The 25,596-nt window shown below is 39.4% G+C and overlaps 1 protein-coding gene across 2 annotated transcripts in view; it reads right to left on the reverse strand.

The window, feature by feature from the left end:
- LOC111871454 (ATP-dependent RNA helicase Ddx1) overlaps positions 1-25,596 on the reverse strand; it is a 52,334-nt gene that overhangs the window by 20,694 nt on the left and 6,044 nt on the right. Inside the window, exons 2-6 of one of the 2 annotated variants that reach the window (XM_023864595.2) lie at positions 22,334-23,135; positions 19,295-19,346; positions 13,162-13,343; positions 7,574-7,773; positions 2,259-2,501 (exon numbers count right to left, since the gene is read on the reverse strand). In XM_023864595.2, the coding sequence (XP_023720363.1) occupies positions 2,259-2,501; positions 7,574-7,773; positions 13,162-13,343; positions 19,295-19,344 (675 nt within the window). In that variant the 5' untranslated portion in view covers positions 19,345-19,346; positions 22,334-23,135. The remainder of the gene's footprint in view (positions 1-2,258; positions 2,502-7,573; positions 7,774-13,161; positions 13,344-19,294; positions 19,347-22,333; positions 23,136-25,596) is intronic. The other variant, XM_023864594.2, reaches the window with a different exon arrangement.

Genomic DNA, 25,596 nt, shown 5'->3' on the forward strand with positions numbered 1-25,596 from the left:
CAAGGAGTTGGTACCTTGCACAGAGATCATAATCTGGTTCACCAGGGCCTGGCAATCCTTCCTTGCTAACGAGGTAGAAGCAGTGCAGCAAGTGAAAAAGCAATGCTTGGTAAACATTTTCCCAAACCATGGGGTGGTTCGGGAACAGAGAGTGGACCAGTAGGATGCTATGGTTGGCTTTTTGATGATACCCATATTTAGAATACAGGCCAGGAATCTTTTCATCTCGTGCATGGTAATTCTGGTCCAGTTCTTTGGCAGAGTGAGAACATTACCCACTTTACTGCTAATCACTTGCTGTGCATATTTGCTGGATTCTGTCACCACAAGGTTAAGGATCAAGTCTATTAGAAGAAATGGAAGTAAGCAGGAGGAGGCATATGCTTAGGTCTGGACAGTTCTTAGAGTTGGAAAGGATGAGGGAGAGGTTGCTCAGGTAACAGAATTTCCCTGTAGTCTTCATTATCCATGTCATCCTCTTAACTGTCAGACACATGGTAAGCAGCTGTGGGTGTGGCATGTGAAGCATCTTCTTCTTCACTTGTATCATCAATGTCACTTTCCAGAATAAAGTCAATATCACTGTCAACTGTGTCTAAATATTCCAACATGTCAGAGTCATCTAACCTAGAGTTTGAACTATAAACTTTCAAAAATATAATAAAAATATAACTTTATAATAAAAACAAAATACCACCACTAAACTATGATATATTCACATTAAAACAACTAAAACCACAGACCAAGAAAGCATTGAACCACTAAATAAACATGTGAGCTCACCATATTTCATCTGTTTCAAAAAAATTTTTTCTGTAAGCAAAGGGATGCCACATGAGTGCAACACTGTGAAACAGACATTGTAGATCTTTTATTATTACATACTTATTTGGAAGAAAAAATGATATATATATGCATATATAAATGGCCTACACAATGCCCATCCAATCTTGTGCTGCCTCCTTTGAGCTATTTACCATTTATGTAATTAAAAGAGCATGATTTAGATGGAGCTGATAGATCGGCCACCTGAGTGTTCTGGCCATCACCTAATGCGCCACTGGTGTGCCTTATAGTCAGTCTTATAGAGTCTTGCATTGTTAAGGTTTTTATTTCGTCTTTTTTTTTAATCCCTTTGTGTTTCTTGGTTGGGGGTTGGCGGTTGATTCATGGTTTATTCTTTATGATTTCTTTCTTTTTCTTTTTTACCTTTCCTTATTTTATGGGTTGGGGCAGTCTTAGTTATATGTTTGGTTGTGATTATCTTTCTTATGGGCTGATTTTGTTAAGATTCTGGATTTGCATTTTGATGATTATGGCGAGAGAGTCTATTTTGCATTCTTCTTATTATTCGGGCTTATTTTTATTTTTCGTTTTGTTGGTTATTTTTTTGTTTTGTACTTTTTGGAGAGTGGGTTTGTTTTCTTTTTATATTTTCTTTGATAGTAGTCTTATTCCCACTGTTTTTATTATTTTGGGCTAAGGGTATCAGCCGGAGCGATCCATCCTAATCACTGGATAAGGGTGCTGAGCATATAAAGGTTAAATGGAGCATGCAACACAAATGATTTCAGGCGGCTAAGAGTGTCATCCCAAATAAAGATCTTACTATTCTGCAATATTTTGTCATCATCTCAAATTACATATAGGATTTCATGAACATGCATTTCAACAGTCATTTCAAACTCTGATCCACTCAGTTAACTCTGTACAAGCCAGTAGTTTTCTCATGACAGATACAACAGCAGAGGAGTGACATCTGCAAGAACAGCCGAACACATCACTTGTTTCATAGCATTCTCATATGTACACTTCCCATTAATTAAATTTCCTAAACATTTTGATCAGAATACTATATTTCAGCATCCTGTTACATTTATACATCACTCCTCGGACCTTACACTAAAAGAATTTCATATTGCTTTTCAATGGTATCAACCTACTTTGAGTTCAGTCTCCTTGGGAAATTAAGGAAAAGTGAAACATTTCAGTCACAAGAGGTATGCAGCCCTCGAAATTCCCTGAACTCACAAATATGATTCTCCACAAAGTCCACAACTCCATTATTCTCTCTCTCTCCTATACAATTTGTTCAGGTATAAAACATAACCTCTAATAATGTTATAAATTCCAGCAACTCTTTTATAAACTCTCTGTATATATGTTTATTTGTTGCAAATAATTTTCTAGTTTCTCTTTAAAGCAGATTTCAAGTTATATGTAATATGGACTTACAAATTAAACATCACTTTACTTACCTTCAGGACAACAGCAGGATAAAAAGCAGATGATTTAAGTTGTTGTGGTATGGTGAATGCCTTCCCCAGATCAACTCCATTTTTAGAAAATTTAATCTCTCCTGAATCTAAATCCAAGTAACAGCCAATCACATCATGCATACCAAATGCTTCTCCGTAATTATCAAACTGTTTGTTGTTTGACTTCTTTCCTGTTCCTCCAAAGCCAAACCCAAACCTGTCTGTTCCTAGGTCAAGCTGTGCCTAAAAATTAAATTAAAATATGCTGAATTATGTAATTCTATTAAAAAAAATCAAATTTACAAAATCAAAAGCACACTGGCATAAATTTAGAAAACTGATTCCATGTAGTCTGACAAAGAAGTATCAAAGTTTTGGAAGAATACGCTGTCTCCATCTTCAGAGCAAAAAATCCTGAAGCAGGAGGCTGTATGTTCCTTTGAAACTCTGACAGTCATCTATCAGACTGAAGGTATCATGGCCTAGAAGACCACATGTCTTTCCTTTATGAGAAACTCAAATGTCATCATATATGCCTGGATAGTTATTCAACTGACCAAGAAATTCCAGTATCAAAACCATAAATTTATCATGTCAATCACAAAAGCCTGCCAGTGCTTCTTATCATTAGACAGTTCTAGCATCACTTTCAAGATTATCATATCATTCAAACCTACATCTCCCCACCAGTCTCTTCTCTTCATTTTTCAGGCAAAATTTTGCACACATTTATTGTTTCCTTCATGCACACCGCATTTTCCCACTCATGTCATCCTTTATAAAACAATAGCTAAAATTATATTTTTATGTGTTCATCCTTAAAGTTTTAAAAAGTAGTAAGAAAATAAAATATTTGGAATTGAATGTTTGCATGCAGTATGTAGAGTTACCAAATTTAATCTGATCTTAATTTTATCATGCATATTTAAAATCAAAAAACCAATATAATTAAATGCATATGAAAGAAAACTCAAAAGACAATCCTATGATGCATTAAAATGCACAATTTCAATTTCTCCATGAGAAATTACTAGCTTCCTCTACAAAGATTTAATCAGATTCTTATACATGCCATAAACAAGAGAACAACAGTCCAGATCACTGGTTTCAATTTCTGTGACACTAACTGGCTACAATTTGAGGCTAAGTTATTTTTGGATGTGCAGTTCAACTGCAACAGAGCAGATGAACAACATTCCTATACATGAGATACAGGTGATAATATGTGGGCTGAGCCAAAGCATGGCCCTTCCACTATCTACAAACAGCACATTGACTGCTACACATCCTGTTCAGTCACTTACAGTTATGGTGTAAGTTTATGTACCCATGTTACAGAAACTGCAAGGAATGTTCTCCATCAGCACAGATATATTCTCCAGACTTTCTAAATAGAGTCTGCCTCATAAGCTGTAGCTGTTCCAAGAATGTGTAGGACACTTCTTTCTGAGCTCTCCCTTTTGTGAACTGGTTCAACAGACTATCTTTTAAATATTCCCACAAGAATAAATCACACTGAATAATTCTGGAAGAATGAGGTGGTCATAAGCCATGGCTTATAAATGTAAAGTTGTATTGTAGCATCCTGTTGCACTCCTCTACTTTTTATTCGTGTATTCCCCACTATCTCTTGTGCAACTCACACTAAAAAATTAAAAATTTTAATACTCTCCATTGTTTCAAGGTGTATGTCTTTATTTAACATATCTATTGCACAGCATGTTCCATCCTATTTGGTCGCCATCAGGTGCATTAAAATTGTTGGAGAGATTGCTGTAGCAATGAATGTACATTAATAAAAAATTACTTATAACCAATGCATTAACATGTTTGCCAGTGCTCTCACACTCAGTTTTAACCTCAAAGTTCAAACACACAGAGCCCTAGCAGAGATAGAAATTCTGACAAGCAAGACAGTATGCATCATTTGCTTGCAGTATGAATAGTGGCATGTGGTGGTTGAAAGAAAGGTACCAGTTCCAGTTCAATGCTTGCATGAAATATTTGAAGGATGTATAGGAGATAAAATCTTAGACAAAGGTAACTTAATTTCCAATTTAACGAATACTTTGCATGTCTTAAATAGTGTATAGGAGATAAATTCTTAGGCAAAGGTAGCTTAAATTCCAAATTAGCGAATATCTGCTCCTTGCATGTCTTAAATAGAGGCAGAAGCAATGTGTCCTAAATTTTAAGGTGGGATATTTTTTATTTTATAACTTCTCTTGGATGCATTTATCAGTTATGTCACTCATTATAATTAAACTTCTGAAAGTGAATACTCTCTGAATTGTACTTTACAACAAAAAAATGTTGAATTTAAATTAAATTACTTTTTATACAAAGCAGTAAATCATTTTTTAATATAAATAAAACGGTTGCTATTTATTATATTTATGAAAACTATGAATTTAATTTTATACATTTTGATTACTGAAATTCTCTTTGGGAACAATTAAACCTGACAAAACTGCAGTTTGCCTTCTGCAGTTCAGTGATCCCACATGAGCAGACCAACACCACAACTGAAGTTTTATAGTTGACATGTTCTACAGTTGTAGGTTAATCGTAGCTATATTTATCTTTGTTACATTGTGCTTTCTACACAATTATATTCATACAAAAAAGTCTATCATAAAGTAATTCTATTATAGCACCCTGAGAATGCACACCTCATAGAAACTCACTATTGTTTCAATACATTATTATTAATTTCTCCTGAGTGGTGTAGTGAAAGTAAACGTAATTTTGCAACATTATTCCAAAAGGCTAAAATTCTAAGTGTAAAAATTTTGAAACTCATGGTACCATTTTTTTACATATTTTTCATCTATTATAGCTTATGAGGCTGGACTTCCATAAGATCAAGCGTAAATTTAGCAAAAAATTGAAAGTCCAATAGCTTTTGAATGGGTTAGTGAATTGAGTCCAAACTTTTTTATGGATTTAAATACAAAAGAACAAATGAGCTGTACAATTTTTATCCATTTTTAAATCTCTCCTATACATCCTTGAAGGTATGCACACTCAGGGTGCACCAAATACCAATATTTGCAATAAGGAATTGAATTTCATACACAAAATGTGAATTTTATGCAATACAGTGGCTTTATTTCTATTTACATATCCATTCAAATAAAACAAAGACTCATATGAATAATGTGAACTCCAGATCAAGTTTTTTGTTGTGAAATGACTGAAGATACAAGTTAGGGAAATGAAGTCTGGCTGCTGGATCATATGGATGCAAAAATTAAAACAGGGCCATAGGCGTTCTTACAGTCCATTTTGATACTCTCGTTTCTTGTACATGGCTCTTAAGAGACTTATGACATGGATGTTCTAGCTGAGCTCTGATTTAATCCAACTCTTCTTCTGTAAATACTCACTGCTGATGTCTTGGTACTTGTTTTTACTTTACTGATAACATTTTGAAGAGTGTTTCTATGTGCATCTCACATTCCAGTAATTTTTTCCGAATTTCCTCAGCTTGTAGTGGAGCTACACTCCACATGAGATTCATACAAACACATCTGATTCTCTAGGGCAAACATCCATGCCATACATGAAAGAAAGCTATTTTAGCACAAGATTAAATCATACATAAGGTACCTCCTCATCGACACTACTTCATCAGGGTAGGCGCAGCAAGATAGTGTGTGTAGTGTAAAAATTGTATGTAGGCCACTCCAAAAGCAATTCACAACAATTTCTTTTAATTCAGTTCTTAATCCACAGTTTTGCTATTTATAGGGTCCATACAAGGATCCGTCCCGCTTATATTCAAATTTAATTCAACCCATTCCCACGCGTAGCACTGTCATAGCACTCATTCAAAATGGCTGCTGCTCTTGATGTTTGTCAAAAGCAACGTGCTGTTATAGAGTTCTTGTGTTGTGAGAATGAGACAGTGGGAAATATTCACAAGAGACTGAAAAATGTGTATGGAGATGACGCTGCCAAATGCAGTACAGTTAGTCAGTGGGCACGCAGCTTATCTGTGACTGAAAGAAATGTCAGTCCAACTGGGAATTGGGGAAGCAAGTGTGTGCAGAATAGTGTAACAGTTGGAGTGGAAAGAAGTTTGTGCAAGGTGGGTTCCAAGGATGTTGACAGATGCCCACAAAGAAACCCAAAAAACTGTGTGCAGTGAACTCTTGGCACAGTATGAGAATGGTGATGATTTTCTTGCGAGAATTGTAATGGGAGATGAAACATGGCTGCATTATTTTGAACCAGAAACAAAGCGGCAATGGAATGGCACCATGTGAACTCACCGAAGAAAAAGAAATTCAAATCTGCGCCTTCAGCAGGAAAAGTTATGGGTATGGTCTTTTTTTACTCAGAAGGGTTTTTGCTTGTGGACATCATGCCACAAGGAACTACCATTAATTCTGACGCATATTTGGCAACCCTAAAGAAACTTCAAGCTTGACTGAGTCTTGCTTGATCGCATCGGCTGAAACAGGATGTTATGCTGTTGCATGGAAACATCTGTCACTGCCAGCTAACCACTGGCTTCTGTCAACACCACCACCACAGCTCTGCTTGTTATACTTCAAACCGGACAAGTTGGAAACGTCCCCTCCAGCATCACATCTACTGTTATGTCAGAGTGGGGAAGTGTTTACTGTCTTGTTGCCTAGCAGCAGCAGCTCCTCTGCTGTTATTATCACAGGGGGGAAGTGTTTACTGGCTCGGCAAATAACATGCAACAACTAGTAGATCAAACGCATATGCAGTCATGGATCATAAGTCAAGGAATTAAGGGGAAAGAGGTCTCAATTCCTAATACATCAGTCAGAAAACCAAGGACAAGATCACAAAACTTGGATGAACAATATTGCCACACCCTTCTTACAGCACTGATATGGCACCCTCTGATTACCACCTCTTTGGTAAACTGAAAGTATCCCTTCGCAGAACAAGATTTGAAGATGATGATGCACTCATTACGGCCATTAAACGGTGGCTCAGATGCGCTGGTCCAGAGTTTTACCATGCTGGCATGCAGACCCTAGTTCCAAGGTGGTGTAAGGCAGTTCAAAGGGATGGAGATTATGTGGAGAAGTGATATTTTCTTCACAAAGGATGTACCAACATACTATATAAGTAGTAAAGGTGTAGAATAAAAATTTATTTTTTAAAAAAAAAATGTGCATTACTTTTGGGGTGACCCTCATACTTTGCTCAGCACACAAATAATCTCAATGCATAATTATGTTTCAGTTATTTTCAGGAATTATGCAGTGACATTTACTTCATAAAACATGCAATGTTTATAACTCATATTGCTGTAATGTTTACTAGCCCACCTGTTGTGTTGACCAGCCAACACGGCATAATCCTTCGTCTGTAACCGTGGCCTCATAGTAGTACCTCCCTTTCCCCTGAACCCCTTTTGTAGCACGACAACCATGCCACTCCTTTTGTTCACGTGATTGACAGCGTAATCCATCTGGTGTCACAGCTAATGCAGAACCTCGATCAAAGAAACTTAAAGTCCAATGTGGAGCTAAAATGAAAGACCATAATGAACATCTACTGAAACACCAAGGATGCTGATATAATTTCCTTACAAACTCCTTAAAATATAAAGTTGAGGCAGACAATTAGCCATCTCCGTAGTCAGATAATTTTCAACGTTGAATCTCTCAAATCTGGTTTACATTTCTGGTACTCAGAGCAATAAGTTCAGAACCACAGTGGGTTACTAGCATGATTCTGACTAAGTGCAGGGGAGAAAGCGAGTCACCTCCCACTGTGAATATACATATCGCTGGTGCATGTTCTAGACTTCCCCCTCACTTCTTGCGACTTCCAGCAGCTCAGTGTGCCTCATTTTTCACATGTACTGGAATAATGTAGAAATCTAACTTATATAAAACCAGTCTCAAGGTATGGGAAAGCTGCTGACATCCTACCCAGGGTCCCACCCACAGCATCGTACGAGGATATCATCAGGGCACCAAAGGGCTATTTCAGAGGCTACTTGTTGGTGACAGCCTATGAGTCAAAAGAAAGATAGGACTCAGGTGAGTGGCGAGTTGCTACAAGGATCTGCAGCTGTCATCAAGCAGTTGGCCCACAGGGCCCTTGTCAAGTAGCCCGAGAGCTTCATCTAGAGGAAAGTAGCCTATGTGTTCATTAAGGAATGACCAGGACGTGAAACAGCACCTCCTCATGGGTGATAACAGGTCTTCAAATGAAGCTTTTATCCAGGCCTTGAAACTAGAGGCCATGAAACCAGCAACAGGGTCACCAGCAAAGCTGTGAGTGTTAGACCCACATGAGAACATGGTCACTGAGAACTGAGTGCTACAGGATGGGATGATCCAAATGCTGGAAGCATGAGGCAACTGCCCATCTCAGAACAGACTACAGTCAAAGATGTGATGAGGTTAACTAGGTCTTGGGTAATGGACAAAGGCTCGCATGAAGAGGGGGCCTCAGGTGTCACAGCCTTCATTCCTTCATTTCACATTTAGCACACCAGCCAAAAGGAGTAATCACTGTCCAACTGCCACATGCCACATGGCCATCGGCACCAGGACATCTGTGACTGCCAGACCTGACATCACCATAAAACTACCCAAGAGAAAGCCAGTCAGCCTTATGTTCTACAGAGCATCCAGGGAAGACCTTCCTTGTCTTTTAGTAGTCACTACTGGAACTGACTCAGGCAGAGCGTGCTATAGATTTGGGTCACATGACTTCCCAAGGAGAAGATGAGTTGGTTTATGTTCTACAGACAGCCTCTGGAGAGACTTAGCCCAGCCTAAAGGAGGCACTAGTGGAGTTGACTCTGGGACAAAGTGTGCTACGAATTTTGGTGTTCCCTTATGAAGAGCACAGCTGAATTCATCCTGGGACTGGATGTCCTGCAAACCTAAGACACAATTGTGGATTCTAAGTATCAAGTATTTTAACTGGGCAGAGAAGTGGTGTCATTATGGAGTTACGGAGCCTGAGAAGATCCTCCCTCCTGACAACAGCCAGCAATGGGATGATATCAACCTGATGAAAGAGGATGGTGATTGTGAAGGTCTCCTGGAGTCAGTGAACTGCTTAGCGGAACTCAGCTTGAAGACATCTTACAAAGGGGGACTGTTTATAGTGGAGTGTTTGTTCAAGCTCATTGGGAGGTACCCATCAGAGTAATGAATGTGAGTGACCAAGACCAAGTGTCTGACAAAGGCACCACTCTCGGCTACTGTGAACATGTCACATGGGCGGTGCCTGTTGATGGTTCACAATCTCAAATTCCAGGGACATGATGCCTCAATGAACAGCTGTGAAAGGTGGTATCAAGCACCAAGCTGGAACTCAATCTTGGATAAGCCCGACAACTGGAGAACTTAATTCATGAATGTCAGGACATCTCTGTAAAGGTGAACGATGAATATGGATATACCTGTAGTGTTCACCAGTGTATCAGCACTGGTGACACCTGTCCTATCAGTCAGCCACCCCAATTTTTTTATTGCTAGTGGGGTGGGACTAAGTCCCTTGCACTGCAGCCACTTCTGGCCTATTGTACCAGCTCCAGATGATAGGTGAGGGTGATTGTGGAGCAACTGGTGGAATAAAGATTGGAAGGGGAAACCGAAGTACTGAGAAAAAACATGCCCCAGCGCCACTTTGTCCACCACAAATCCCACTTGACCAGACCTGTGATCAAACCCGGGCTGCCGCGGTGGAAAGCCACTGACTAACTGCTTGAGCTATGGCGTGGCCCCAGCCACCCCATTAGTGGCTCCCATTATTGAAGAAGGCTGAGGAAGACAAGATGCTGAAGAACATGGGGAAATCAAGGAGTCAGCCATCATGCTCATCAGAAAGAAGAATGGAGACCTTTGGTTATTTGTGAATAACCAATGGTAGAATGTCATTACAAAGTAGGACTGGTTCCAGCTACCAAGAACAGATGACACCCCAGACATAGTCGCCATGGCCAAGTGGTTCTCCACTCTGGATTTGAAGGGCAACTACTGGCAAATTTCCGTGCAACCCAGTAATGAGGAGAAAATGTCCTCTCTACCAGGCAGGGGCTGTGGCAGTTCACAAGTTATGCCCTCTGGATTTTACAACCCTCCAGCAACCTTTGAACAAGTGATGGAATCTGTCTGTGGTACCACACTTACAAAGCCTGCCTGGTGTATCTTGATGATGCAATCGTCATTAGCAGGGCCCAGATTTTGATGACCTAAAATGTGTTAGAATGACCAATAAATTGACCGAAAATCCAGAAAAATTAACTAAAAGTTAAAAAAGAAAACCTGAAATGTATCGTGTCATGGAAAATCTACTAATTGTTTTAAAACATATTTTAGTCTTCATTAACACTGTGAATTACACAGTGAAAACAGACTGGAAGGTGTATGCTAAAAAGGGGATATAGCAACACTAAATGTTTAGCCTACACATCTTCAGTACGTCCGATTCTGGAATATGGGGCGGCTTGCTGGGTTGCTTAGAGTCGGGCCAGATAAATGCGTTAGACCGGGTGCAAAAGAAAGCGGCTAAATTTGCACATCATAGGAACGATTTGAACTGGAGAACCTTGTCAGAGTGCAGGCAGACAGCTCGCATAAGCGGATGGTAGGATTACATAAGTGTAGTAGAGTGAAATGAAGGGAAAATGAGAACATGACATCATGCATTAATTACTGTTAGTTTATTATATGTATAGTATGTTTCACTTTTCTACTCATGTTTGTGTACTGTTTTGTTTGAACAGGTTTATGTGTGTTATTTGTCTGGTGTCTTATTGTAGTAATGTGTGTTACTTGTCTGTTGTCTTATTGTAGTACCACTGCCACGGGGTGTAAACCCATTTGCATTTAAATAATAATAATAATAATAATAACTCATCATTACTCTTTTAAGTTTGTCCTCATTTTTATATTGAAAATTAAGCAATATATGATTGAATTTGAAGCTAAATGTTTTAATAAAATACTTCAAATTGCAACTTCTGCAGGAAAACCTTCAGGAGTGCCAAGAAGTGTGCAGGACACACACCACCCTTCTGCATCCCCAATCCAATGGGATGGTGGAATACTACAGTAAGAAAATACAGAAGCACCTGAGGAAGGTTGCTGAGACAAAACAGATAGATTGGGATAAGAGGCCTACAGAGCCTCCATCCAAGAGACCACAGGCATGATCCTGCCAGCTTGGTGTCTAGAAGGAAACTAGATGTGTCACGCAACCTGCTGTTTTGAGCTCCCCCTGACAAAGAGCAACCTACAACTGACATGGTGGATCTCATGGAATGGCTGCATGACATCCATCATTATGATCATCAGCATCTGAAGGTTGGCAGCAACCAGATGAATGCATGCTATAACCACCTAGTTAACTCAGATGGATTCCAGGTGAGACAAAGTCTGGTTGTATCACCCGATCCAGACCAGAAGGAAATTTCTGCAGAGTTGCAGCAATTCTGGGAGGGCCCTTATGTGGGCAGCTGGATCAACAATGCAGTCTACAGGATCCAGCGTCATCCTAAGGCGAAGATCATGGTGGTGCACCTGGACAGACTGGCACTGTATCTAGAGGCTTCTCGGGAAGAGTAGCTTGAAGGAGGGATTAATGTTGCACTGACTGAATGCTTGGGAGGAGAGGGAGGGCAAGTCAACTCCCAGAGTGTGTGCATGCATCACTACCAAAAGTTCTAGCTCCTCACCCCTCTTTCCGTAACTTCCAGAAACACTCAGTCAGCCTAAATTTAGGCATCTATACCAAAATAATCTAGAACTCATCATTCACATGTTGTAAAACAAACAAGATAAATGTTGAAGAAAGTCGTCTTCTGGGTTTAGGCACCGTGTATTCTTCGTTTTGGCCGACGTTTCGGAGGAACGTAGCGCCTCCATCTTCNATGTTACACATACTGTTGATAAAGTGTAGAAATCTCAATGGAATAAAGCTCTCTTTAGGGTTTATTTGGGAAGCAGTGGACTTAAACACGGGACATTACTGACTTGGGATCAATGAAATTGAACATTAAAGGAGGGAAAACATTATATGAAGGAACATTAAATGGCAGTTTTGCAGAACATAAAATATCGGCATTTCATCACGTTAATGTACAACATTTAATGCGAGGCTAGCGTACGTGCAGTTGAGGTTACCATGACAAATACTGCTACTTCAGTCTGCACTTTATCTTCAAGTGTGCATGTGCTGCTCCTGCCCATAATATACGTTACTTTTCATGATTTGTTTTTATCATTTTAAGAAGTGCCCTTAACAAAATGGACAAAAGGAAGATTTCTTAAGTTAAAAGCAATATGAGCACATTTTTTTTGCTCTCTACAACTACCCTGCAACTTTGTTAACAATAAATTTAAATTATATTCTTTTTATCATTTACTTTAATATTTTGTTAATAAACATATAAAACCTTGTTTAAAATTCTTCATTGTCTATTTCTGTAGAGTTGGAACCAATTACCACACTTTACACATAATTATAACTCTTTATAGTGCAAATTCTAATGTGACCACTTCATGGGATTCATTATCAGCACTAATGAAGATCTGGCTGCATATCCGAAGTCTAAACCATCTTTCCATAATGCTGCTGCTACATTACCTTTCCAATCTCAATGTCCATAACACAGGAAGTGGTGTTATTTAAATCTTTTCTATATAAGCAATTAGCTGGCATCCATAATGACTATCAGGAGTAACCTGCAGTCCTCCATCATTTTGCTTTATTCACTCACTTACCTCTGTTGGTGCTAATTGTTGATCAGTGCTCAATTTCTTATCCATTTTACATTTTAACAACCTTTATAAAAATGCATACCAAGTTCACTTGAAATTGTTATTTGACAAAATTCATCTGTTTTAATTTCCAAAACAAAGTCTGCATTCTCACACTTAACACTTACAAATTTGCGCAATGATTTTACTTCCTTTCCCAGCTTCCAAATCCTTTAGAGTCTCCCATACAATCTGAATAATTGGAAGGCAGAAAGCTCCAGTCTTTCCACTACCAGTCTCTGCTGCCATCAAGACATCTCCACCACCCAAAATTAGGGGAATGGCTTCTGCCTGGACATCTGTTGGAAGCCTAAATATAACACACAAAATCAGTGGAGGAAAAGTCCAAAATCTAACATCGACCAATAAAATATTATGGACTTCACTACTAGTAACAAAAATTGTCAATTATCCATGTCAGCCAAAATTCACCTAACTCAGGATTTGGATACTGTGCAATACTTCTTCCCAACACCATTACTTTGGATACTGTGCAATACTTCTTCCCAACACCATTACTTTGGATACTGTGCAATACTTCTTCCCAACACCATTACTTTGGATACTGTGCAATACTTCTTCCCAACACCATTACTTTGGATACTGTGCAATACTTCTTCCCAACACCATTACTTTGGATACTGTGCAATACTTCTTCCCAACACCATTACTTTGGATACTGTGCAATACTTCTTCCCAACACCATTACTTTGGATACTGTGCAATACTTCTTCCCAACACCATTACTTTGGATACTGTGCAATACTTCTTCCCAACACCATTACTTTGGATACTGTGCAATACTTCTTCCCAACACCATTACTTCTTTACCTTTAAATCTTAAGTGTTACTGAAGTACTTTAGTTATTCTTTCTACTCCCTTATTTTCATTTCTTAGCCTATGTTACAGTACTTTTCTGTTTAGCAGAACAGTTCTGTCCACAATGCAGGAATCGTAAAAATCGATTCGTGCTGCTAGTTTGCAGTTACATATTCCATGTTAATGGGTGGATGATGTGCTATACAAAAGGCCCTGCCTAAGTGCGTACAAGATTCAAATGATTCATGCATTAAAACCGAGTGACCAAGTAGCACACACAAACTTCGCTGTGGACATGCTACAAAGAATTCACGTGCCATCTGATTTCCTCCGCCAAGTGTGCTTCTTGGACAAGCCAACATTCCATGTCAATGGAGTTGTAAACAGGTACAATTGCAGGATCTGGGGCAGTCAAAATTCACATGTCACACATGAGTTAGAGAGAGACTGCCCCAAAGTGAACGTGTGGGCCGGCTTAATGCACAAGTTGATTGGACCGTTTTTCTTCTCAGAAAAGACTGTGACTGGACATTCGTACTTGGACATGCTGGAGCTGTATGTGCTGCCCTAGTTACCACCTTAAACTATCCTCCAACAAGATGTGGCACTGCCACATCTCTGCCACCATGTTAGGAATCACCTGGACAGAGAGATGTCTGGGAGATTGGCTGGCAGAGGTGGACCAATCGCCTCGCCTCCTAGATAGCCTGATTTAACCCCAGTGGATATCTTCTTGGGGGGTTATGTGAAGAACATTGTCTACCAGGTTAATATCAATGACCTTCAACACCTGAAAGCCCATATAAGGGATGCTGTGGCTACAGTAACACCAAACATACATCAAGCAAAGTGGAACAAGGTCCAACATCATCTGGATATTTGTCCTGCCACCAAGGGTGTCCATATTAAAATTTACTGATATAGTTATACACTAAGAAGAAGAAGAAAAAAAAACTTTAATAGTTTCCCATTGTAATGGTGCAACCAATAAATGTGTAAAATAAATGCTATCTGAGATGTAATTATTTTATTTTGGATCCCTTTCATCTGGACATTCTGCATATTCATTTTCTTTCACTTGTAGTGAGGAACCCTGCACATCTCAAGAATAATGGAATCAGAGTTGATGTGTGTTTGCCCGCCTTCCTTGATGGAACTAGACAGAGGCTAAGGAGGAAGAAGGTGAGTAAATGCATCAGAAAACATCCTTGTGTTTTTCCTCCCAAGACTTATTCAAGCCTATATACAGTACCAATCACAATCAAAAAGTAGTCTTTCTTACAATGACATAATTAATTTACATTAACCTAAATTTAAAAAGTAAAGAATTTTATAGAAACAGGTTGCTCTAAGTAGCTTTGGCAATACAAGAGAAGTGACTCTTCACACTAAAATGCTTCATAAAACCCGATCACATTGCAGTCCCAATTTTATATTTGTAGATGTTTTAAATAAGTTACCTGACACAGCATATCCTCATCTCTCTTCGGTCCAAATATTCTCAACACACTCAGTCTATGTTCCTCCCTTAATGTCAGAGACCAAGTTCCACAACTCATACAGAACCACCGGCAAAATTATAGTTTTGTATATTCTAATTTTTATGTTTTTGGCCAGTAAACAATAAGACAAAAGGTTCTGCAAGCATGACCCAAGTTCAATCTCCTCTTAATTTCCTCCTGAATCAGGTTTTGATTTGAGATCGTTGTTCCCAAACATCTTAACTGTGTCACATTTTCAAAACATCTGTTTTCTCTCTTTATGTCATGATTTTGTCCTGCCTTTTGGTGACGAGACAGCAACATATACTTAGTTTTTACTCTGTTTACTTCTTGACCAACCTCTTTATTTGCATCATTCATAGCTTGTGTGTTTTCTTTATGGTATCTATATTATCATCCAGTAGGTTCACATCATTGGAATAGACCAACAGCTGATGTGTCCCATTTAATTGCAGTAACAGACATCTAAGCAAAATGAAATACTTATTCTTGGTCACTTCTCCATAAAATAAATTCAGTCACAGGTCATGCTGATTCACTTTCCGCTACATTGGGTTTATTTTGCATCGGATGTTAAATAAAACACAAATTCTATGAAGAGTTTGGCAATACCTGACATGTGGGTGCAAAAGATAAAATATATGGTCACTGTATTGTTACAAAATGATTATTTACCACCTGAGAGTTCCATTGGGTATGTAAATAAGGAGTTCTTGTTCCTTGCAGTTGTAATTTCAAGTGAAGGAATAAATACAGGTTTATATGATCAGTGCATTCACCTGAGAGCTACCCAAAAACTGTTCAGCCATTTGGACAGGGCAAACAGTCACTCCACGTATCAACTTTCTGTGAACTTGCAGAGGACCATAGAAGCCATGGGACTATACACATTACAGTTTCTCTTAAATTTTGCCCAAGTAAACTGTTAAACACCTATTATGAAGCAAGCTTAATTCCAAGGCCCTGCTACTGCAATGAACATTCAATAAGTCACATTACTTCATTTCAAAATGTCATATCTGAGTTACACCTACACACTGCATTGAGTATTCACGTATGATACCTATGCAAACACTGGCTCTCAAAGAAAAGTAAGGAGAAGAATCCAGTGTAAATTCTAGCATGTCCCAATTAAAACTCTGTGGCCTTTAGTCCGCAAGTGAACTATACTGGCCGAGTGACAACCGCTTGTCGGCGAAGTTAGTGCCAACTTTTGCAGACAGAGGGTGTTGCATGGTCAGCACAACGGATCCCCACAGCTGTTAATCTTGGTTTTCTAGACCAGAAGGATGACCCAATTACTGACTTAAAAGCTATTCATAAAATGGAAAATAAATTAATAGATGGCTAGGATTATTACTGAAATAAATAAAATGGATCAAAATGCAGAATGCACACCAAAGAAAAACTGGAAGAAATCAATCCTTGGCTTGGACATTATTCTTGAAAGTTTTCACACTGGACCCAGAAGACCAGGTTTCAAATAAGTCACCACCAAATTGCAAGCACTAGCCAGCTAACACATACAAGTAATGCATGAGCCTGTTTCACGGTAACTGTTCAACAACTTAATGGGGTAGTAAAGAAAAATATTGTAATGTGTATATGCTCTTGCTCTGTTGAGTCTGCTACTAACTAGTCAGGCCAAGGTGACAAAAGGAGCAACTGTCTATCTTGCCAGAGCAAACAGACAGTTTCTGGGTAGCTCCCAGACAATCACACTGTATGATTTGTATTTATCAAATGTAACTTTCACTCCAAAAACTACAGTTCCTATCTATATATATTTTCTTTTTTATTAAAAAAAATCAAGTATGTTCTATATACAACTGAACACATCAAAGAATGGGAAAATACAAAAACTCCTTTTCAAGCACAAACTACTCTCCCCACTGATCTTAAACACAAGTTGACTCCCCAGCACAGCAAACCTCCACATTTATATGGTCTTCCCAAGATCCACACACCGGACATTCCTCTGAGGCCTATTGTGAGTTCTACTGGTTCCTCTTGCTATGCCCTGGCTGGCTTTATCCCTAAGATACTAAGTCATCTTGCTGTAAGATCGGAATCCTTCACTGAGAATTCGAGCTACTTTGTATAGCTGTTGAAGTCTGTAAATCTTCAATCCTCAGATACTCTCGTTAGCTCTGACATCATTAGTCTCTTCTCCCAATGTTCCAGTTGATGAAGCCCTAGAAGTCATCAGAAATAAGCTCTACGACAACACACTGGCAGAATGGTTTGCTCTGCAGGTAGAAGATATCATGGAGCTGCTGGAGGTTTGCCTGAAAACCACATATTTTCAGGTGGGCAACAAGTTCTTCCAACAGAAAGATGACAAGTCTATGGGAAGCTCCCTATCACCCATTGTGAGCAACATCTTCATGGAGCATTTTGAGAAACTGGCTCTTGAATTGGCACAACATAAACCATCGCTGTGGCTCCGGTACACTGATGACACGTTTGTGGTCTGGCCTCATGGTCCAGAGCAGTTACAGGATTTCCTCAGCCACCTCAACAGTATAAGGCCGTCCATCCAGTTCCCCATGGAAATTGAATCATACAGTGCAATTTCCTTTCTTGATGTGCTGGTCAGCAGGGAAGAGACGACACTAGCCGCCAAAGTCTATAGGAAACCCATCCACACTGGCCGGTACCTCAACTTCAACTCTAACCATTCACTGCATGTGAAAAGAGGTTTGATTCAGAGTCTGCACAACAGAGCTTCCACCATATGCCAAGAATGACAAGACCTGGTTAAAGAAATCAGCAGCCTGAGAAGTGATCTCCAGCTCAACGGTTATCTGCAAGGTTTCATTGACTCAGCCATTAACTCCAAGGGTAGCAGTTGTCCAAATAAAGAGCAAAAGTCCCTGGGCTCTGTGTACATCCCATATACAAAGGCTGTTTCTGAGAAGTTCAAACATATAGGGAATCGATACAACAGCAGGATGATCTTCAAAACTAAACACACACTTAGGAATTCACTCATGAGAAAAAGGCCAGAAAGAGATCTGCAACAGATGGCACAGTGCATCTCTAGTATTCCCTGTGTGTGTGTGGAAGAAGCTACAGTGGGGAAACAGGGAGACATCTAGGCGTGTGGCTCTGTGAACATAGGCACAATCTCCAACGGGGTCTTCTAGAAAAACCAAAATCAGCCCAACATGTCTATGAAGAGGGTCACAGAGTAGGCTCAGATCATGCCACGATTTTGGAAACTGAAAGTAACAGCAGGTATAGGAAATATAAGGAATCAGCCCATATGGCATACTTAACCAATCCAATCAGCCAAACCAGTTTGGACATTTCTCCTGCCTGAATACCCCTCATCAGCAATGAGGTTTCTAACTCACAGAGAAGATCTGTATGACGTGGCAAGACCCTTCATGCGTTTCCACAAGGTTCCGGTCTCAATTGTTCAGGTTACTCCACAGATGGCACTAGTGGTAGATATTACATACCTTCACAATTTTTTCCCATTTCTTTGCATTGGTGCTCATGCACGTGGTTTTTTATCAAATAGGTTTCTAACACAAATTTCTACCTCCTTTTTGTATCCTAGTTCCACACACGTGCGTGCTCTATCACAATTTTTATTTTATTGTTTCTTGTTATCTTCCACTGAACTAGCCTAGTCTTATATATGTTGAAATACGTGGGTAAACCTGACAGCAGTTGTTCTGATTGAGATTAGCTCTTTCTAAGGGGCCTGACTGAGTAGGTGTCTTCCTTTCTCACCTGAAGACGGAAACAGATCCAGGTTCCAAAATGTCCTGTGCTCTCTTACCCAGAGTGTCCGCTATTACCTATAATTCCAGATGATGGAAAAAGTCCAAAAACCCAGTAATTCTAGATTCTAATTCTGTGTGTCATCCACCATTGTCAAAACCCTTTAGAATCTACCATCAAAGAATGTCTGCAAAACATACTTACATCCAATCCATTTCTTCAACCGCTTTGCCTATCTCTGGTAAAACACCCATTTCTAGAAAAAAAAAACTCCATTAAAATACAAAAGGTAAAGCTGTATCTGTGATTAATTAATTAAGCACCACACCATGAAACCATATGGGGGACCTGAGGTACAACTCCACCATTCTTGACCTCAGCACTAGCTGGAGGTCAGTAGTCAGCTTCTCATCCTGGCCACTTCACCTTCTTGGAATGAGCCCTCAGTATCCTTTGGGTACAAGGCTGAGTGGGTCCCAGAGCCAGTCTGGACATTGTGGGGAAGAGAAAAATCTCTTGCCTTCCTGTGAATCAAATCCCAGCCATCCACCTCATAACCCAACTGAGCTATCTACATATTATCAACTTTTACTCTTAATCATTCCTTCAATTCTCCTTATTTCACATAACATACCGAAATTTCTTTCAAGTAGAATGAACTGGTGTGCATGTATACAAATGACAACTTCATAACTTAACAGCTAAGTCAAATTATCACAAACATCTAACATTTTTGGACTATAATCCTGAGACTTGTGAGGAACACTGGAAGACCATTAAAGGCATGACAGCATGGTTCAGTGACTATGATATTAACCCAAATATTCACTACCTACTCTACAGTGGTTGTCAATTACTGTGCTCATTGTCAGTTTCACTGCTGTCACAAATACTGTCACTGTCACTGTCACTGTCACTGTCACTATCACTATCAGGATTGAGCTTAATGACAATATGACCCATCAACTCTGGTACAATACCATCTCTTTCCCAATTCTGCTTTTCATATGTTTCAGTGTGCCTGCAAAACCCTTGTTAGTCTTCAACTGTCACAAGTGCTATTGTATCTTTTGTCACCTGCAAAATATAATTATAGTGGAGGCAACATGCAGCAACCAAGCTTGACAGGAATATCAGTTGCCAAACTGAGAAAGATCTAGACATTATTTCCAAAAATACCAGGCACACAAATGCTGGATCTGTGGGCCTCCTGGATTATGACAACTACAGATATGAAAGACAAAGAGTGTAAATCTGAGTCTTGGAACTTCAATGTTTGACTGCAGACAGATCCTTCATTACACTAATACACATATCTTCTACAGAGTGACCTTTTTAATTGAGAAGCTAATGTTAGGAATGTTATAACACGTATTAGAGAGCCAGGGTTACTTTGGCATAACTTGCATGCAGAGTATGGTGATTTTTTAAACATGAACTGTATTCAAAGTAAGATGTTTAATAAATATATCTTGTTACAAAAGTTCTGAAAGTGGCACCAGCAGGATCCATACGTAACTGAGAACCAAGGATGTTCATAGACACTGCCTGCAGCATGAATGGTGAAATGTCAGTAATGATGCTGGATACATTTTTCAGTTTATTGAAACTGTGTGGGTTACTGCAGCAGGCAGTGTCTTTTGTGCAGGCCCACAGAAAAATATCTGGTGGCAACAAACCCAGTAAGCTTGGGGCCGGAGTTCTTTCAAATTGATTTCATCTCTGAACAACAGGGATAACTCAAGCATATTTGCCTGCGCTGTGTAACATGTTGCCCTGTCATGTTGGAACCATGCTTTGGAAATTTCTTCTTCAGTAATGTTGCTGAGAAATTCGTGAATTGTCAATGTCGGGAGTTGTATGAAAAGAAAACTGCAATATCTTCACTGCTTTGCAATAGCTGCTGTATGACACCAACCTTCTATGCAAAATTTTATAATGGCTTGCATGTCCTTGGACGTAATCTCTCACGAGCCTCTGTTATACAAGTCTCTGTAACAGTTGACTGGTGAATATGTTTGGCATTATTTTTTATCTTTTTTTATTGCCAGCGGGGTGGGACTAAGTCCCTTGTACTGCAGCCACTTCTGACCTATTGTACCAGCCCCAGATGATAGGTGAGGGTGATTGTGGAGCACCTGGTGGAATGAAGATTGGTAGGGGAAACCGAAGTACTTGGAGAAAACCTGCACCAGTGCCACTTTGTCCACCACAGACCCCATTTGACCAGACCCAGGATTAAACCCGGGCCGCTGCACTGAGAAGCCAGCAACTAACTGCTTGAGCTACGGCGCGGCCCAACATGTTTGGTACGCTCACATTTCCAGTTGGCCTGAGCTCTTATAAACTTCCACATCACGGATTTTGCTGGTGCTGAACATCCAAATCAGTGGTTGGAATCATTCTGGGTTGTTTAAAATGGTTCTGTTTTGAGGTAATGCTCCACCGAGGGCACATCCAAGAACACCGAATGCCATGTTGTCTGCTGCTTGCAATGTGAGCTGTGCATGAAAGTTTCATCACAATGGCACTGGCCCTCCAATAAATAACATTACACACATTCCCTTGTATTCTCATTAAAATAAACCTGTATGAATAAATATTACCAAACAATGCTTAGATTACACCTTAATACTTGAGGTAATGGGAAGCTTTCATGGCCCTTTGCTCAGGGAATGGAAGGTATTCATATTCTACTGCTAGGAATAAAGCATTTTCTCTAGACTTCAGGTATGCTACTGATCTACTGACTGGGGATGAATTACATCACTGACAACCACAGGTGACACCATGAATATCTCCAGGGGTAGGAGGAGTCAGAAAATTTGGTTACAAACTTACATTCAACACTGTTTTTACTAGTTAAAAGGCTTTAAATTTGTATTAATAACATATAGCATATTTCCTCTTTTTCATAAATTTTCTTTCTTTTTTAAAAAGTCCAAGGGAGGGGGCAGATGCCTAGTCCACCACCTTACCAGCACATACACTGATTGATATAAAAAGATTTGTTTAAAGCATATTGGTAAGTAGAGTTTCTACTAGATCTGAATTATGTATTTAGAAGGCCTCTTTATTGGTGTCTATAATATAGTGAAACCTGCATAAAATGGAACTGCAAAGAACTGAAATTTTTTTCCAATATGGCCAGGTTTCATTTTATACAGGTACTTGAAATTAAATTAAGGTTTTTTAGACCATATTACCTCATGCCTCATACAAAAGTAACACTCTTTTACTCACATTATATAAACTGTTTATTGTTTCCAACAAGATCTCTGCATATATGTTTCTGATCAAGTGGCCTGGTTTTCAATCAAAATTCAAGCCCTTAAAATTTTTTAAAGAAGTTTGGAATTACTGTTATGTGGTGAAAATTCTTTGACGCGAGTTAAAACATTATGGTATGTCTTAAAGCTTGAACTCAAGTTTTCTTGGGAAGTACCATCTGCTTCTGCTCCTTACTTCCAATCATCTTCCTCTTCCTTACTTTGCTGGTGATACTCACTGAAGTCGTCAATTTACTTAACACGAGCTTCTGTTTCAACCTCAATATCAACGTTTAGGTAACCTCTGCCTTAATATTTTTGTATATAGCCTGACTGAGATACACCTCGAGTTTTTGGATGTTGTTTTTAAACATTTTGTCATCAGTAAACTCTCGTGGTTGAAAATCCTGCTTTCTGAAAACTTCTCCATGCAGTTTGCAGAGACATGTTTTGCAGCATCAGATTACAGCATCAAGGACGGAAAAAGACTTCGCAAGTTGTGTGGGAGGAGATGTGGTTTCCATGTGGGCTACCAAAGATCACAAGAGGAGCATCTGGTAGTTCAGCTTTATACAGTTTATAACTCCTTTGTCCATGGGTTGAGATACAGTTCTCGTACTGGGGGAAAACCATGCAAGCCATACATTTAAGAGTTCAATTCGAGGACAGCAAGTCACACTGTCCCAAAATGTTTCCGTTGCTTCATCTTTGTATTAAATGCTTTCAGCCATTCCCTCATGATATGAGATGTCATCCAGGCTTTCCTGTTAGATTTCCTGTCAACAGAGATGTTCCTTATGTCATTGTTCCTAAAACATTTTGGTTTATAATCTTTCCTTATCATGAAAGGCTCTTCCATCTATCCAACCATATAACTGACAATGAAACCTCAACCTTTCTTTGCAAAGTTTTCTAGCAGGATATTTTTCACTTTTAAAACATAGAGTTTGAAACAATAATCCTGTTTCATCATCATCTGTAGTATCCTTTGGATTATATCCATTCATTATTGAATGTAATTTGGCAACAAAATTTGGGACAGTTTCCTCACTAACGTCACTAGATTCACCATACAGGCTTCATTACAAACAATCTGATCCCAGTTTCTGAAACTCTCCAACCAATCTGTTAAGACATCTTAAAGCTACTTTTAACCAAATTTTAACATCTACTTTACCATACTTCTGTACCACTAAACCATGTATTCAAAAATTTCTAGCTCTCACACTTAGACACAACCCCGGCCGCGCCATAGCTCAAGCAGTTCGTCACTCGCTTCCTACCGTGGCGGCCTGGGTTCGATCCCGGGTCTAGTCAAATGGGATGTGTGGTGGACAAAGTGGCGCTGGGGCGGGTTTTCTCCAAGTACTTTGGTTTCCCCTGCCAATCTTCATTCCACCAAATTCTTCATCATCATAATCAACAGGGGCAGGCTACAACAGGCCAATCAGTGGCCATCGTGCTGAGTGGACCCAGTTGGACTCCAACCCCCACTAAGCGAAAAAAAAAAAATAGACACAACCTCCATGTAATTTCATTAAGGACTTCATTTTCAGTTCTTCTTAGTTTTTGTCTGGCTGAACCAATTTTTTTACTGATCTCTTACTTCTGACTTGGCTTTTATTATGTTATACACTTGAGTTTTCTCCATGTTAAAATTTGTCACAATTACTTTCAATGAAAACTTGTCTTTTTCATTTGCTTCTACCACTTTTACTTTTGTGTTAAGACCAAGCACTACTTACTCTCTTCTTGGTGGTCATGGATACGACTAAATGAAAAATAAAAAATCTCGGTGGCAAGGTTTTCTATTGCATAACGGTAAACATTTTGCTCTAAGCGTCACAGTACTCTCAGGAATGCAATTTTAAAACATGTAGAGATACCACAATGTGGGGTCAGATGAGTGAGACATGAGGTGGATGGGACGATTTCCCAGTGTCCTTTGTCCCACTTCTGTCCCTTGGCCTTCACTTAGTTACCCTCAAAAATAGATTTACCTTCTAACAAACAACAGAAATGAGAGACAAGTCAGAGATGGGAAGCAGAATACTGGGAGGGAGGCTAATTCATACAGTACTGGGAGGAAAAATCAAAATATTAAGACGATTTTCTGGTGAAGTTTTTTAGCTGTTTTCCATTTCCATTTTAGACAGCTTAGACATTTTCTGTTCATCTCCGGTTGATTTACATCAAAGTATGTGAAAAATTCGCAGGGCCACAAGACATTTCTGCTATAGGCAGTTTTACATCTAACACAGTTTTCACTGTAGTAATTTTTAGACTAAAATCTATAGTTCACAAAAAGTCCACAAAAGAATATCTACTAATTATTATTATTATTATTATTATTATTGGAGGGGGTGGGTTTCCCATGCACTGAGACCAGTTGTTGATCTATTGTGCGTCCCCCTTTAATTTCTACCGTTGCCATGCCCTTCCAGTACTGGTGCCCGTTATCAGCCATGTTCTGCCAGCAAGTTCGGCCGACCTCGCTGGCAGTGGTCCCTGATACTTCCCAATCTACCGGAGGAATTGGAAACTATTTGGGCGGGAAACTTTGCCTAATTTTACTCAGAGGTCTCCTAGAGACATGAGGATCTTTTACGTGCCGTAAATCTATGACACGGGACACACAGCTTAAAGTCCCTCCCGGAGGACTTGTTCCCTGAATTTTTCCACCCTTAAAAATTCCATGACCTCCGCCGGGTTTGAACCCGCATACCTTGAGTCATGAGGTGGGAACGTTACCCATAGACTACGAGGCCACTAATATCTACTAATACTGACAGTGCAAATGAAATTGCAGAAAAGAAAATTATTTTATTAACACATAATGTTGTGGCATGCCGCCAAAACGCCGGGCGATAGGACGTCTACTGATAGGCAACAGCTCCGATAAGAATGTATATTTCAGTGGAAACACAATACCAGCACAAAGTTGCATAGGAATCGCCTAAACAACAAATGTGTTTCTCCGGAAATGGAAGGATATACATGGAAATGAAGACTACCAGTAGATAAAACGAAACCCTTGAACACGATGTTCCCTAGTCAGTCCAAGGGCACGCTTCAAGAGTCAGTGTAGTTCTGACGAGTTTTCAGTTTGTATTCGATGGGAGCAGAGTTCAGTTTGTATCTGACCTTAGAAGAGCAGAGTTGGTACTCAGCAAGAGCATAAGACACTTCGCCGAGAACAGTGGTGCAAGAAGTTGTAATAGTGAAGAAGAAATGTCT

The sequence above is a fragment of the Cryptotermes secundus genome, unplaced genomic scaffold (assembly GCF_002891405.2).
Source record: "Cryptotermes secundus unplaced genomic scaffold, Csec_1.0 scaffold434, whole genome shotgun sequence".
Classification (NCBI taxonomy): Eukaryota; Metazoa; Arthropoda; class Insecta; order Blattodea; family Kalotermitidae; genus Cryptotermes; species Cryptotermes secundus.